The sequence below is a fragment of the Pongo pygmaeus genome, chromosome 16 (genome assembly GCF_028885625.2).
Source record: "Pongo pygmaeus isolate AG05252 chromosome 16, NHGRI_mPonPyg2-v2.0_pri, whole genome shotgun sequence".
Lineage (NCBI taxonomy): Eukaryota > Metazoa > Chordata > Mammalia > Primates > Hominidae > Pongo > Pongo pygmaeus.
The window spans coordinates 72,984,061-72,996,476 of NC_072389.2; the positions used below are offsets into that span (position 1 = coordinate 72,984,061).

Consider the following 12,416-nt stretch of genomic DNA (forward strand, 5'->3'; position numbering starts at 1 on the left):
TCACACCTGGGAACATCATGATTATACTCCTGAAAATTGAAGAGCAACAGAAAATCTTTTTTTTATTTTTATTTTTGAGATGGAGTCTCACTCTGTCACCAGGCTGGAGTGCAGTGGTGTGATCTCGGCTCACTGCAACCTCCACCTTCCAGGTTCAAGCAGTTCTCCTGCCTCAGCTTCCTGAGTAGCTGGGACTACAGGCACGCGCCACCATGCCCAGCTAGTTTTTGTATTTTTAGTAGAGATGGGGTTTCACCATGTTGGTCAGGATGGTCTCGATCTCTTGACCTCATGATCGGCCCGCCTCGGCCTCCCAAAGTGCTGAGATTACAGGCATGAGCCACCGCTCCCGGCCAAGAAACAGAAAATCTTGAAAGTAGCTAGAAAAAAAAATTACTTTACCTTCAAATGAGCAATAAGACTGCTAGCTAAGTTTTCTTTTTTTTTGAGACAGAGTCTTGCACTGTCTCCCCGGCTGGCATGATCTCGGCTCACTGCAACCTCCACCTGCCAAGTTCAAACAATTCTCCTACCTCAGCCTCCCGAGTAGCTGAGACTACAGATGCACACCACCATGCCTGGCTAATTTTTTTTTTTTTTTGTATTTTTAATAGAGACAGCATTTCACCATGCTGGTCTCAAACTCCTGACCTTGTGATCTGCCCGCCTTGGCCTCCCAAAGTGCTGGGATTACAGGCGTGAGCCACCTATCCTGGCCACTTTTCAACATAATCTATGAAAGCTAGAAGACAATGGGAACATAATTTTAAAGTATTGAAAGGAAAGTCTCTGCCAACCAAGCATTCTATTCCCAGCAGGAAAAAAAAATCCAATAAATATCCCACATATCCCTGGATATGAAACCTCTGTGAACTTGTTCTGCATATGGGGATTTGATGCCCGATCATTACTAATGCTCCTTCTCAATATGGAACTATTTTTAAAAGGGGGATATAAAATTATGAAATGGGAACCACTTACTGGAAAGGATTTGTTATATTTGTTGTAACCATAGGTCCCTAGAATAGCACTGTCCAATAGAAATATAATGAAAACCACTAATGTAAACCACAGAGATAATTCAAAGTTTTCTTGAAGCAACGTTTTTTAAAAGTAAAAGAAATAGGTGAGGTTAATTTTTAAAATATATTTTATTTAATCCAGTATATTGAAAATATTGTCATTTCAGCATGTAATCAGTATGAAAATTATTGAGATAGTCCTACTTTTTTTGTACTAAGTCTCTGAAAGCTATGACACATCTCAATTTGTACTACTAGCATTTCAACTTCTCAGTTGCCCCATGTGGCTATTGGCTACCATATTGGACAGCACAGTAAGGGATGCAAGAGATGTACTAGGCAGTGGTTCTCAACCCTAGATGCCCATGAGAGTGACCTCAGTGAGGAGCTTTAAAGAATGCAGATGATGGCCAGGCACAGTGGCTCACACCTATAATCCCAGTACTTTGGGAGGCCAAGGCGGGTGGATCACCTGAGGTTAGGAGTTTGAGACTAGCCTGACCAACATGGTGAAACCTCATCTCTACTAAAAACACAAAAATTAGCCAGACGTGGTGCCATGCGCCTTAGTCCCAGCTACTTGGGAGGCTGAGAAAGGAGAATTGCTTGAACCCAGGAGGTAGAGGTTGCAGTGAGCCAAGATCGTGCCACTGCACTCCAGCCTGGGTGACCGAGTGAGACTCTGTCTCAAAAAGAAAAAAAAAAAAGAATGCAGATGCCCATGCAGGGCTGCGATTAGGGTAAGGCAAGTGAGGCACTCATCCTGAGCACAAAATTTAAGGAAACACACACACACACACACACACACAAAACCCTCATTAATATAAGTAATATTTTAGTGCAATATTTTAACAATCAAAATTACTGCAAAAAATTCATTAGGAATAAAATATCAAAATTTTTAATGAAAGCAGGACCAGATTACTGATGTTTTCCTTTGCCTTGGGCTCCAGTATGACTCAGCATGGCCCTACGCCCATGGCCCACCCGAGACCAAATAAATCAGCATTTCTGGAAGTAGGGCCCAGGCATTAGATGACTCTAATGTGCAGCTAGCGTTGGCAGCCACTGTTTAGTCCACTGTCTGTCCTAAAGCTCAGATTTCCTGATAAGGTGGGAAGTTGATGAGTGGTCATAATTCTGGCATGTGATTTCTTTTACCAAAGTCCCAAAATATAGTTTCCTTTTTTGAGCTTCCAGTGATGGGAAGTTCACAACTTCACAGGGCAGTCATTTCCACTGTTGGACAACTCCAGGGTTACCTCTTATTTATTTGGAGAAAACTGTTACAAGATAATTTTCCAAAAAAAAAAAAAAAAGATAAAACCATGCCTCTCATACAGATATAAAAATAAACACATAATAAAGATTTTATTTAACAGAAAGAACTGCCAGGCGCAGTGGCTCATGCCTGTAATCCCAGCACTTTGGGAGGCTGAGGCTGGGAGGATCACTTGAACCCAGGAGTTCGAGACCAGCCTAAGCAACATGGCGAAACCCTATCTCTACCAAAAAACATATACAAAACTTAGCTGGGTGTGGTGGCACATGCCTGTGGTCCCAACTTCTCAGGAAGCTGAGGTGGGAGGATCACCTGAGCTTGGGGACATCGAGGCTGCAGTGAGCTGTGATTGAGCCACTGAACTCCAACCTGGGTGACAGAGTGAGACCCTGTCTCCAAAAAACAAAACAAACAAAAAGAGGGAACTAGGCAGATATTATAACGGGTTCAAAAGTGAATCCCAAAACAGACATCTTTATAGATCAGGAATATTGAAATTTGCACATGGAGGCAAAATAGGTTTTTCCACAAGGGGAACAGGAAAGGAAAATCAACAGAGCCTTTATCAGACTGGACAGAATTTGCTTGTCTATCAGTTGCCTATACTTTACAGAATTGTAAAATATCTCCCATAGAATCAATCTGATAAGGCAGCAGGGAGTGCTATAGACCAGCAATCCCCAACCTTTTTGGCACCAGGGACCGGTTTCATGGAAGACAATTTTTCCATGGACGTGGAGGTGGGTAGAGGGAGTATGGTTTCAGAATGAAACTGTTCCACCTCAGATCATCAGGCATCAGTTAGATTCTCATAAGGAGCATGCAACTTAGATCCCTTGTTTGTACGGTTAACAATAGGTTTCCCGCTCCTATGAGAATCTAATGCCACCGCTGATCTGACAGGAGACGGAGCTCTGGTGGTAATGCTTGCTTGCCTGCTGCTCACCTCCTGCTGTGTGGCCCGGTTCCTAACAGGCCACAGACCTGTCTGAGACCGATCGGGTACCAGTCCACAGCCCAGGGATTCAAGACCCCTGCTATAGACAACACACAGTTTCCCACTGAAGTACAAATTATTTTCCACATAACAAATTGCTACCATATATACATATATAATTTTTTTGTTTGTTTGTTTTAGATAGTCTCACTCTGTCGCCCAGGCTGGAGTGCAGTGGCGTGATCTCGGCTCACTGCAAGCTCCGCCTCGCGAGTTCATGCCATTCTCCTGCCTCAGCCACCCGAGTAGCTGGGACTACAGGCGCCCACCACCACGCCCAGCTAATTTTTTGTATTTTTAGTAGAGACGGGGTTTCACTGTGTTAGCCAGGATGGTCTCGATCTCCTGACCTCGTGATCCGCCTGCCTCGGCCTCCCAAAGTGCTGGGATTACAGGTGTGAGCCACTGCACCCAGCCAATTTTTTTTTTTTTTTTTTTAGACGGAGTTTTGTTCTTGTTGCCCAGGCTGGAGTGCAATGGCGTGACCTCGGCTCACTGAAACTTCTGCCTCCCAGGTTCAAGCGATTCTCCTGCCTCAGCCTCTGAAGTAGCTGGGCCACCATGCTACTTTTCACCATACAACATTTCACCATGTTGGCCAGGCTGGCCTCCTGGGTGAGGTCAGGAGTTCAAGATCTTGGCTCACTGCAACCTCCGCCTTCCAGGTTCAAGCGATTCTCCTGCCTCAGCCTCCCAAAGTGCTGGAATTACAGGCATGAGTCACCGTGCCCAGCCTCCCCTATATTTTTTTAACCCATCACTCTTAGAACAGTGGTTTTCAAATTTTGATGTACACAAGAATCATCCAAGAAGTGAGGTAAAAGACAGATTGCCTACCATGTCTTCTGAGCTTGCATGATGCCCATGAAAATGCCTTTTTAACAAGCACACTAGATGATTCTGATGCAGGTGTTCTGAGGATCATACTCAAAAAGCACGGTTCTAGAACATACTTACTCCAAATTCTAGAGGCAGCCTTTTCAAATGTGTTCTCATAATATCTGAAGGTAGCTCTAGATTTCAAATCAAATCAATCTTAGTAGTCTTTCTGTGCCAGTAACATTTTCTGTACTTTGTTTCTGAGATAATATACTATTTCTTTTCTCCCCATTCAAATTTTACAGGACAGAAAAGGAACTGTTTTTATATTATATGAGCACCTGAAGAGACACAAGTTGGGAATGTTGTGAGTATGAAGTGTATCTGTGAGTTGTAATAAGCTAAGGAAATAGACAATCACAACTAACAAGAATGATGCTTCTCATGCATTTTAATCAGCATGCTGATTTATTAGAAGTCTATCTTTATTTAGATCTTCAGGGATTTTATTTTATTTTATTTTATTTTTTTGAGACGGAGCCTTGCTCTGTCACCCAGGCTGGAGTGCAGTGGTGCTATCTCAGCTCACTGCAACCTCCACCTCCCAGGTTCAAGCGATTCTCCTGTCTCAGCCTCTCAAGTAGCTGGGATTACAGGCACGCACCACCATGCCCAGCTAATTTTTGTATTTTTAGTAGAGACGGGGTTTCACCGTGTTGGCCAGGATGGTTTCGATCTCTTGACCTCATGATGCACCCACCTCGGCCTCTCAAAGTGCTGGGATTACAGGCGTGAGCCACTGCGCCCAGCCTAGGTATTTTATAAAATGACTTCAGATGTGTCAATGGGGGTTTATAAATATAATTGATTAATTACCTGAAATTAATGGGTAAGGTTTAGACTTAACAACATATTATACCCAAATGCATACACAGATAAGGCACATCGGATCTCACTGATGGGGACCCAGCTCAGTTGTCCTGCCTGTGGAAGGCAGTTGTCATTCTGGCATACTTAGAAAAGTGCTCTGTGTTCTGGTGACTTCACACGATGTCCCCCTAGCACGCAGGATCTGTAGCTCCTCCTCAGATCCAGTTTCATCCTGGGTGCAATCTTCTCAAGGTATGCATGCACTGAGCACAGGCTGCTGGCAACACTCGGAGGCTTCTGCACTTCTCCCAGATTTCCCTCTGGGATATTTTGGAGCCTAGCAAAGTTTCCTCCTATCTGGGACTCAGAATTTTAGAGCCACAACCTTGAGTCATCTCTTATTTCATATCTTGGCACATGGTTACTTGGTACATTTAAGTCATCCTACCTAATTGGGAAACTGTCTCTGCCCTGTATTTCTCTTCCTTGTAACCTCTACAGCAGTGTAGACATTGTGGCCTCACACTGAAACACACAGAAACATATACACAAAGATCTGGTCTCATAAAAACTAACCAAATAAGAGCCAATTCCTCTACTAAGCACTGATGTTCCTATGTGGCCTCAGTCCCTCCCTCCCCAACCTCCCCTACACCCTACTATGGTCAGTCTCCTGGAAACTGATCCAAAGAGGTTCACACTACAACAAGCAAATGGCTGCATAGGACAGGCCTCAACTTCCCTATCCAAAGTATAGTCCTTTGTTCTGCCAAAGCATTATCAGTTATAACAGACCATTATCAATACAGTGATATTCACCCTCATCGATCCTTTTGAACTTAGGCAAATGTTCTGGTTTCTTCCCCTTTGGAACTAGAATGTGGCTACAATTTAATCTGGCACTTACAGTCTCAGATGCGTCCCATCACCTGGGAAGGGAAGCTGGCTGTTTGAGTCCTCCCCTCCAGTTTCAGTCTTTCCCCAAGATCCCATAAACATGCAAAACTTATTGGGTCTTGTTAAGAAAGTCACTTCCCTAGGGACTCTTCACCCATTTGTCACACTGCCCTGATAGCAACAGAAATGAGACCTCAATCCATAACATCCCAACAAGCTTGCCTTCATCTTCTCCACCTAGGCCTTCACATCCAGAATGATAACAGAGCCAGGGACACCTCTGGGCATGTGCAGGGAAGGATCAGCCCCTTGCCTCCCAGTGACATTCTGCCCCTCAGCTCCCTCCCTGCTCCACCCTTCCTTACCAGAAAGTTTGAAAGCATTTTATCAACTGTGCCAGGCACAGTTCTAGGTGCTGGGGAAACAACAATGAGCCCTGCCCTCAGGAAGCTGCCACTCTAGAGGGGTGGGCATACAGTAAACAAGTAAACAGGTAAATGTGGTCTAGTATGTCAACTGCTGACAAGCCATGAAAGGGGAACAGCAGTTCACTAGTAGCTAGAAGATCAGAGATGAAATACTTCCCATTTCACTCTCCCCAAACTTGACACGGTGATGTCAGGGTTGGGCAGAACATAGGCCACCAGGAAGTACCGGGACTAGGAGAACCAAGCAGTCATCTGGATTTGAAGTTGGCAAGCATGGGAATAAGAAATTTGTATTTTCCCAACTTATGAATCCAGTTAAGCAGGCAACATTCAAGGTCCAAGTATATTTCTAAGCCCAGGAATTCAGACAGATGGGTTAGTTAGGTACAAAGAACTAGAAATCAGAACCTAGAGATATGAACTCTGTCTTACTGGGCACCAGCTGGCATGAAAGATTAACTGCAAAGGAGAAGCTGGGACACGACTGGAACCAGACAAACCCTTTTGTACATAGGATGAGGCTGGGAGAGGTGAGCTCCCTTCGGGTGATGGGAGAAGAGCAACCAGACAGGCCAAACACTGGACCCAGGATTCAGATGCGTGGAGGTCATCCTGAGAAGTAACCAGCTCATACCATTAGGAAAGTTCCAACAGCAAAGAGTAAAGGGACAACCTGAGAGCTAGGTCATGGGGAGCTTGACCAGAGGCACTCAGAGAGGAGGCCACTTTTGGAGACCCAGGCTGGTAGGGGGTGGCATGAAGAAAGCCTTTCAGCAGGCAGCAGAGCCCAGCAGAGGCTGACACTCAGGAGCAGGACTTGTGTCCTGGAATTGATGGGATGAGACAGGGGTAGTATCACCCAGGCAGAGGCAGGGTTCCTTAAGTATGGGCCACAGGAAGAGCAATGCAGGTGGGTACTCGGGCATAGAGGAACCAGGCAAGAGGAAAACCATCACAGAAAGTAGGAGATAGAGGAAGAGCCTGTTTCATCAACAGAGAAACTCCCAGTCATCAAACTGACCTAGCAGCAAGGTGGATTTGATGCTGAAGCCTACAGAATTAATAATTAGACTGGTAACCAAGAGGAACTTGCCCAGCTGTCCCTACACCTGTACCTGAGATTTCAGGCAAGGATGCCTTGACCTGCAGGCTAGTTTCAATGGTAGAAATAGTCCTGTTGGTGTACCTTCTAGATGGTTATTGCTATTCACACATCCTTCAGGGAGGGCACAGTGGACGTGGACCTCTCGAAAGCCTTTAGTCCTTTTCTACTGTTTTCTGCCCATCTTAATCTCATCCCTAACTGCAGTCATAGAACCACAGAATGTTAGGACAGGGAAGGGCCTCAGAATTAACTGATCCTCATAGACAGGAAACTGAGGCTTAGAGAGGGGCAATGATTTGCCTGGGTCACACAGTAGGTGGTCTGTCTCCTGATCCTGAACTTGGTGTTCTTTTCACTACACCACAAAGCCTACACTGAGTGACAACCTTATATAGGGAGCCCTATAATGCTACAGGATAGTTTGCAAGCTGTCTCTGAAATCTTAAAGTGGACGTTCAGGTTTATAAAGACAGCTGTTCATGAACAGGGCACATTCTCCTCTGAACATAGGCAGGACACTCTCATTAAGTGATAGGAATCACTTGTACCCGTGAAATAGAAAATAAACCCCAGACAAAAGACTCCAGAATACTGAGATGCAAATGTCTCCATAGACAAGGAAATCATTCGGCAAGGATCACACTTAGCGACAGTTCTCCTAAAGTAACTTAAACCATTTTTTTTTAATTATTATACTTTAAGTTCTAGGATACATGTGCACAACGTGCAGGTTTGTTACATATATATCCATGTGCCATGTTGGTGTCCTACACCCATTAACTCGTCATTTACATTAGGTATATCTCCTAATACTATTCCTCTCCCCTCCCCCCACCCCACCACAGGCCCCGGTGTGTGACGTTCCCCACCCTGTGTCCAAGTGTTCTCATTGTTCAATTCCCACCTATGAGTGAGAACATGCAGTGTTTGGTTTTCTGTCCTTGCGATAGTTTGCTGAGAATGATGGGCTTAAACCATTTTTAAAATGAACTCGTACAACATCCTAGCTCAGTGGTAGACTTTCGCTAGAAATGACCTACCCTATTGCTATATTCTGCTAAGTTGATTAATAAAAAATATTTATTACGCAAATCCTTTTTGTTGACAAGTTAAGATGGAGTCTCATCTTTCATATCTCCCTGAAGATTGCCACCTTGTGAGATTGAAAATACTCATTAAATTCCATCACCAGACAGGCACAAATGAGAGGGCGATTGTTTTTAAGCATGTGAGGGGAATCGTTGGTAAACTCATTTGTTTGGATACCATTAACAGAACAATTGGCGAGGATCTCCAGGGGGTCCTCATGACCTTTGCTCGCAATCTCTTCATCATCCATCAAGAAATATCAGCACCTAATATGCAAGGCGAGACCAATTTTAAGGTGAGGTGTTAATTAACTAACGATTCTGGTTAATTTCTATACAAGGGCTGAAAATACCTCATGCTGTATTGTAAACAAGTGCTAAACCATCTTTTTTTTTATTGTAAGCAGTACATATTTTACAGTGTGCAGGGTCAATACTGTAAGGTTCCCACTGAAGCCGTTAGTTAAATTTAATAGTTTGAAACTTTTTCTTTGAAATAGAGTTGACTTTTAACTTGCTGCCATTTTCGAACCCCAGCTCCTAAGATAGCAGAGCTTTCTGATGTTGGACGTGAGTCTGAAATGTCACAATGGAACCGAAACAGAGATCATCACAACCAAAAATTGCGAATGTTATCTATCTATATTCCAGATAATACAAAGTCTGACTAGTGATTCCTGGGAAGCCCTAGTTTCTAGAGCCAGAGAAGTTCTAAGACCCGAGAAAGCAATGTGTGTTAGGGAGAAGCAGAAAATATAGCATGTATGTGGGCCATCTACCCCACCCGTTTCTCCACTGTGGGTTGGATTATTTCACTACTAACCTTTAGAAGCCTCCTTATGACCTTTAAAGATGTTGGTCCATCAAATCCAGTTGTGTATAATTGACTAGAAGTCTCCAAACTCTAAACTACAGGAACAAGGTCCGTACGGGAGTTTCTGAAATACTGTCTGAACAGAGATGATCATGTGGTATTGAACAGCAAGGTATGAATCTGATTCCCAGCCTAGGCCTTCATTAATTCAAAGGACACAATCAGAAACCACATGTGGTTTTTCTCCTAAATGGAAAGTCCAACAAAAGCTTAATAGAAATGTAATTTTAATACATTTTTGATTCAAGCTAGGGCCTAACTCCTTTAGTAACAGTAACAATAACAACGTGATTTTATGAGCTGGAAGAATGACCACTGCTTTCCCTACAACATGATTAAGATTCAAGAAAAGACAGACCAAATGTTACATCAGTGTTCACTGGTCCTAAAGGATCTATGCTCATTATTTACTGTTTTTTTTTTTTTTTTTTTTAGAGACAGGATATCTCACTGTCTTGCCTAGGCTGGTCTCAAGCTCCTGAGCTCAAGGGATCTTCTGTCTTGGCCTCTCAAAGTGCTGGGATTACAGGCATGAGCCACCTTGCCCAGCCTATCATTTACATTTTAAGTTCCTGCTAGCTAGTAGCATCATCTTATCTGTTAGTGCCATGTGCAAAACTTTGAGCCTCTCTGCATATAGCTAATAATCAGAATCAGATGCTTTAACCTCAAATGCATTCAGACTAAGTTGATTCTGGGCTTGTCTCGCTGTTGGCAGAGTCAACCGCCTTTGACAAAATGAAAGCTATTTCTCTGCCCTTTCTCTGACTTTCAAAATCATAAAAAGTCAGATGTTCTCAGGTAGCTTTTAATTATGTCATGGTTTCTAGCCTTCTCATATGAATGTTTGTTTTCTTGATTTTTACTCATGTTAGGTCTAAAGGCAAAAACTTTCAATCTCAGTAATATAGGTACAATAACAAAAACTTGAAGCGGTGGAATAGATTCATCTTTGCTAGTATTTTCTGTCTTCTACTTAGTGGCATTGTGGTAGGTATTTTCAGTTTTTAAACAAGGATTTACCAGCAAAGTAAAGGCTAAATAAAAATGGAAGGTGATTGAGGCTGGGCACAGTGGCTCATGCCTGTAATTCCAGCACTTTGAAAAGCTGAGGTGGGCAGATTGCTTGATCCCAGGAGTTCAAGACCAGCCTGGGCAACATGGTGAAACCCCATCTCTACAAAAATTACAAAAATTAGCCAGGTGTGGTGGCTCATGCCTGTAGTCCCAGCTACTTGGGGGGCTGAGGTGGGAGAATCATTTGAGCCCGGGAGGTTGAGGCTGCAGTGAGTCTGGGTGATGGGAGTAAGAATAAAAAAAAAGGAAGATGATGCAGAAAATGCATTTAACAAAATTTAACATTCTTTTCTGATAAAAACATTCAACAAAGTAAAAATAGAAGGTAACTTCCTCAACCTTATAAGGACATCTACCAAAAAACCCACAGTTGACATCAGAGTTAACATTGCAAGACCAAAAGCCTTCTCGCCAAGATTAGGAACAAGACAAGGGTGTCTGCTCTTGCCACCTCTATTCATCATTGTACTGGAGTTCTGGACAGAGAAATTAGGTAAGAAAAGGAAATAAAAGGCGCTGGGTGCAGTGGCCCCCACCTGTAATCCCAGCACTTTGGGAGGCCAAGGTGGGAGGATTACTTGCACTCAGGAGTTTGAGACCAGCCTGGGCAACATAGCAAGACCTCATCTCTACTAAGAAGAAGAAGGAGAAGGAGAAAAGAAGAAGAAATAAAAGTGTCTCTATTTGCAAGTCGCAAATTCTTGTAAATAGAAAAATCCTATGAAGCAAGAGGATTGCTTGAACCCAGGAGTTTGAAACCAGCCTAGGCAACATAGGTAGACCCTATCTAAAAATTAAAAAATTAGCCAGGTGTGGTGGCACACACCTGTGGTCCCAGCTACTCAGGAGGCTGAGATGGGAGGATGGCCTGAGTCAGGTAGGTTGAGGCTGCAGTGAGCCATGATCTGCACTCCAGCCTGGGTGACAGAGTAAGACCTAGTCTCAAAAAAAAAAGGAAAGAAAATCCTAAAGAACCCATCAACAAGTTTATAAGACATAAAATCAGTATACAAAAGACAATTATATTTGTGTAATGAACAATGCAAAAATAAAATTTTTAAAAATTCAAGTTACAATAGCATCAAAAAGAATAAAACACTTAAAAATAATTTTTTTTCTTTTTTGAGACAGAGTCTCACTGTGTCGCCCAGGCTGGAGTGCACTGACACAATCTTGGCTCACTGCAACCTCTGCCTTCCGGGTTCAAGCAATTCTGCTGCCTCAGCCTCCTGAGTAGCTGGGATTACAAGCACGCACCACGCCCAGCTAATTTTTTATATTTTTAGTACAGATGGAGTTTCATGTTGGTCAGGCTGACCTCGAACTCCTGACCTCGTGATCCGCCCACCTCAGCCTCCCAAAGTGCTGGGATTACAGGCGTGAACCACCGCGCCTGGCCAGGAATAAATTTAACAGAAGTGCAAGATTTTTGCAGTGAAAACTACAAGACATGGGTGAAAGAAATTAAAGAAGACTTAAATAAACAGAAAGACAGTCTGTATTCATCCAATAGAAGACAATAAGGCTAAGATGCTGACATTCCCAAATTGATCTATAGATTCAATGTAATTCTTATCAAAATCCCAGCTGGCTTTTTTGCAGAAATTGACAAGATGATCCTAAAATTCATGTGGAAACATAAGAGACCCAGAATAACCAAAATAATCTCAAAAAGAAGAACGAAGTTGGAGAACTCGCACTTCTCAATTTAAAAACTTACTACAAAGCTACAGTAATCAAGACAGTGTGGTACTGGCATAAGAATAGAGATACAGATCAATGGCATAAAATTGAGTCTGAAATAAACCCATACATAATGGCCAATAATTTTTGGCAAGGGTGCTGAAACAATTCAATGGAGAAAAAATATTTTTTAAATAAATGGCACATGCAAATATTAAGTTGGGCCTCTACCTCACATCATATATAAAAATTAAGTTAAAATGGGCCAGGCGTG

General features: G+C 43.0%; 1 protein-coding gene and 1 long non-coding RNA gene across 11 annotated transcripts in view; one reads left to right on the top strand and one right to left on the bottom strand.

Moving 5' to 3' along the window:
- Positions 1 to 12,416, top strand: part of IQCH (IQ motif containing H) — a 247,541-nt gene that overhangs the window by 232,510 nt on the left and 2,615 nt on the right. For all 8 annotated transcript variants that reach the window (XM_054451129.1, XM_054451128.1, XM_054451132.1 and 5 more), the window contains 2 exons: positions 4,426 to 4,487; positions 8,696 to 8,804. In XM_054451129.1, the coding sequence (XP_054307104.1) occupies positions 4,426 to 4,487; positions 8,696 to 8,804 (171 nt within the window). The remainder of the gene's footprint in view (positions 1 to 4,425; positions 4,488 to 8,695; positions 8,805 to 12,416) is intronic.
- LOC129014121 (uncharacterized) overlaps positions 1 to 12,416 on the bottom strand; it is a 101,424-nt gene that overhangs the window by 66,263 nt on the left and 22,745 nt on the right. The gene's annotated exons all lie outside the window — the stretch shown is intronic.